Source organism: Sinocyclocheilus grahami, unplaced genomic scaffold, assembly GCF_001515645.1.
Source record: "Sinocyclocheilus grahami isolate Dianchi unplaced genomic scaffold, SAMN03320097.WGS_v1.1 scaffold565.1, whole genome shotgun sequence".
Taxonomy (NCBI): domain Eukaryota; kingdom Metazoa; phylum Chordata; class Actinopteri; order Cypriniformes; family Cyprinidae; genus Sinocyclocheilus; species Sinocyclocheilus grahami.
The window spans coordinates 132,203-135,157 of record NW_015505744.1 but is presented as its reverse complement, the minus strand read 5'-3'; the positions used below and the strand labels follow the sequence as shown (position 1 = coordinate 135,157).

Genomic DNA, 2,955 nt, shown 5'->3' with positions numbered 1-2,955 from the left:
ATTTGACTGAGATGTTTCATATGTTTGTAGAGCTATACCTTTTGAAAAGGTTATTGAATATGTGTGTATGTATATGAGTGTGTGAGAACTAAGGTGACTGAATGTTTTGCTTGATTGTAGGAGATGGCCCACATTCTAGCACAGAAGCAGCTGCGCTCAATCATCCTCAGTGTAAGTGCACAGTATACATATTACGAAAATAGTATGAGTAGTATGGCAGTTTGCCAGTCTGAACATAAACATCTCTCTCTGGTATTGCTCTCATGTAATTGATGCAGAAAATATCAGAAATTATCATTTTCTTCAAGTCCCGGGAAAGTAGTAGGTAGTAGTAGTAGTAGTGTTGTTATTTGCGTAGCTTCTTTCATACATAAAATGCAGGTCAAAGTGTTGAATATAAAACAAAAGAGATGTTTTAGAAAAGGAAAGTAATCTCTCCACAGCAGTGCAATGTTCTCCATCTGTCTAAAATTCTCTTTCTTGTTTTTCAGAATGTGATCAGGAGTAACAAACCCATAAATGATGAAATGGCCCACCAGTTATATGTACTACAAGTTTTGACCTTTAACCTTTTGGAGGACCGCATGATGACAAAGATGGATCCTCAAGACCAGGTAAACCTCTGTCTACAGCTGTAATAACTGTTCAACTGTTCGGTCCTACTTATTATACAGCTGCTTGGCCAATAAATTAATGGACATTAAATATTGATTTCAGTTTAATTATTTTATTGGTCACACTTTATTTTAAGGTCCAATTCTTGCTATTAACAAACCATTAACTATGACTTTTGCCTCAATAAACTTCTAATTTGCTGCTTATTAATAGTAAGGTAGTTGTTAATTTTGGGTATCGTGTAGGATTAGGGATGTAGAATATGGTCATGCAGTATATGTGCTTTATAAGTACTAATAAACAGCCATTATGTTAATCATAGGCATGCTAATAAGAGACTAGTTAATAGTGAGAATTGGTCCCTATACTAAAGTGTTACCATTTTATTACTTTGAGAAAGAAAGAGTGATATGAGAAACATGTAGCTATTGTTGGCCTATTGTTTTGATTGAGAGATCAGAAACAAGCTGTGTAATAATAAGGTTTTGTACCTATGTTTGTATAGGCTCAGAGGGACATCATCTTCGAGCTACGCAGGATCGCTTTTGACGTTGAGTGTGAGTCTAACAACAGTGGCAGCTTTGAGAAGCGCAAGTCCATGTATACCAGAGACTACAAAAAGCTGGGCTTCATCGTAAGTTTTCATACAAGACATTGCAATACATACACACCCACACCCACATATATATATATATTTTTTTTTTTTTTTTTTTTTTTTTTTTTGAGAGAGATAGACAGACAGACAGACAGTAACACTTTAGTGTGTATATATATATAAAACGTTGGATTATGCAACAGACATGCAACTCATTGTCTCCATGCAGTTAATTAATAAACCATCGGTATCGGCCCTTTTCATGCTATTTCCGATATGCCGATGGCTTTAAAATAATCAAAAATCGGCCGATAAATATCGGCGGCCAATACATCGGTGCATCCCTAATACATACATACATACATAATATATTTGCATATGGCATAGTACGGCCATATGCAAACGTGACGCTGACGCATCCAACGAGAGAAAATTTAAGTGAAAATGAATGGCAGGTAATATGCAGCTTTTTGTTTGAAAGCAGTTTTCTTTATTTTACAAAAGCTTTACAGTTTTGAATGATGTTTTGCTTCTATCTGTATGACAAACCAGCGTTGGTATAACCATAAATTACAGAGTAACAGTTGGGAAAACAATGCAGTGATCACAAATGCCTCACACGCACATACAACAAATTTTTGCTAATTTGACATCCCAGCCTGTTCATTATCAAAATAAAATACAGTTAAAGAAACATAAAAAGTTACACTGCTCAATTTAAATAGTCTGTAGTACAGTCTGTGCCATTCAGTGTGACCAGTACGCGTGCCTCACTGCTGATATAGCCTATATGTGAAGGACGATGTTTTACGTCGATAATACGAGTGAAGAACAAAGCCTATAGTTCACATAATAAATAATAGGTTAGCATCCAGATACTTCGCAAATATGGAAACATTTGGATTTGTGCAGAATGAGAGAGGTAGGCTTCAGTTTCGTTTTTAAATTAATTTGTTTTGGCTTGATGCTTATATTTAGCCTAAATACAACTTTAGGGGATTTGTTGTGGAGAGAAGGGAACTAAAATAGCCTAATTGTGTTTGTAATTTTGCTTTTATTTACCATTATTTTAACCTACATTATTTCTGAATGTAATAATAAAATGCAACGTACAGCCTACTAATTTAGGCTGTTTTTTTCCTCTCAAAATTAACGCTTATAGGAGTACCCTTTTTTATCCATGCTGAAACATTTTTAAATATCTTGAAAAAAAAATTATTTAATGTTTTTATTGCGTTGGCAGTTTTTTATTTTATTTAATACATTTGGTCTTTGGTAAATCTAGAAAAGGTGATGCTGTATTGATAGGACTAAGTGAGATCATTCAAGACTCTTCATGATTTTTTTCTTTTTGAGTAAATTAAACACTTTACTTTATTATTATTATTGGCTAAGAAAAAGTTTTAAAAAATAGTGTTATTAACCGGTATGTTTTCTACTCAAACCGGTTTCACAGAGGAACGCAGGAACAGAAACGTTCAAATACCGATTCTGCTCGGAGTGAACCAATCTTTTTTTTGTCTCTCTCGCTTTTAAGCACTGCTTTATGCAATTTACCAATATCGGTATCAGAATCGGCAAACAGTTGTTTGTTAAAATCGTATCGTATCGGCCCAAAAAAATCCTTTTATCGGTGCATCCCTAGTATGTATGTATATGTGTGTGTGTGTGTGTATATGTGTGTATATATATATATATATATATATATATATATATATATATATATATATATATATATATATATA

The 2,955-nt window shown here is 33.6% G+C and overlaps 1 protein-coding gene across 8 annotated transcripts in view; it reads left to right on the top strand.

Annotated features, from left to right (window-relative positions):
• The window catches only part of LOC107556334 (engulfment and cell motility protein 1-like), a 109,010-nt gene that overhangs the window by 62,410 nt on the left and 43,645 nt on the right, over nucleotides 1-2,955 (top strand). Inside the window, exons 11-13 of one of the 8 annotated variants that reach the window (XM_016239424.1) lie at nucleotides 121-171; nucleotides 492-614; nucleotides 1,121-1,249. The exons of the other annotated variants lie outside the window; for them this stretch is intronic. Coding sequence (XP_016094910.1) covers nucleotides 121-171; nucleotides 492-614; nucleotides 1,121-1,249 — 303 coding nt within the window. The remainder of the gene's footprint in view (nucleotides 1-120; nucleotides 172-491; nucleotides 615-1,120; nucleotides 1,250-2,955) is intronic. 8 annotated transcript variants of the gene reach the window in all.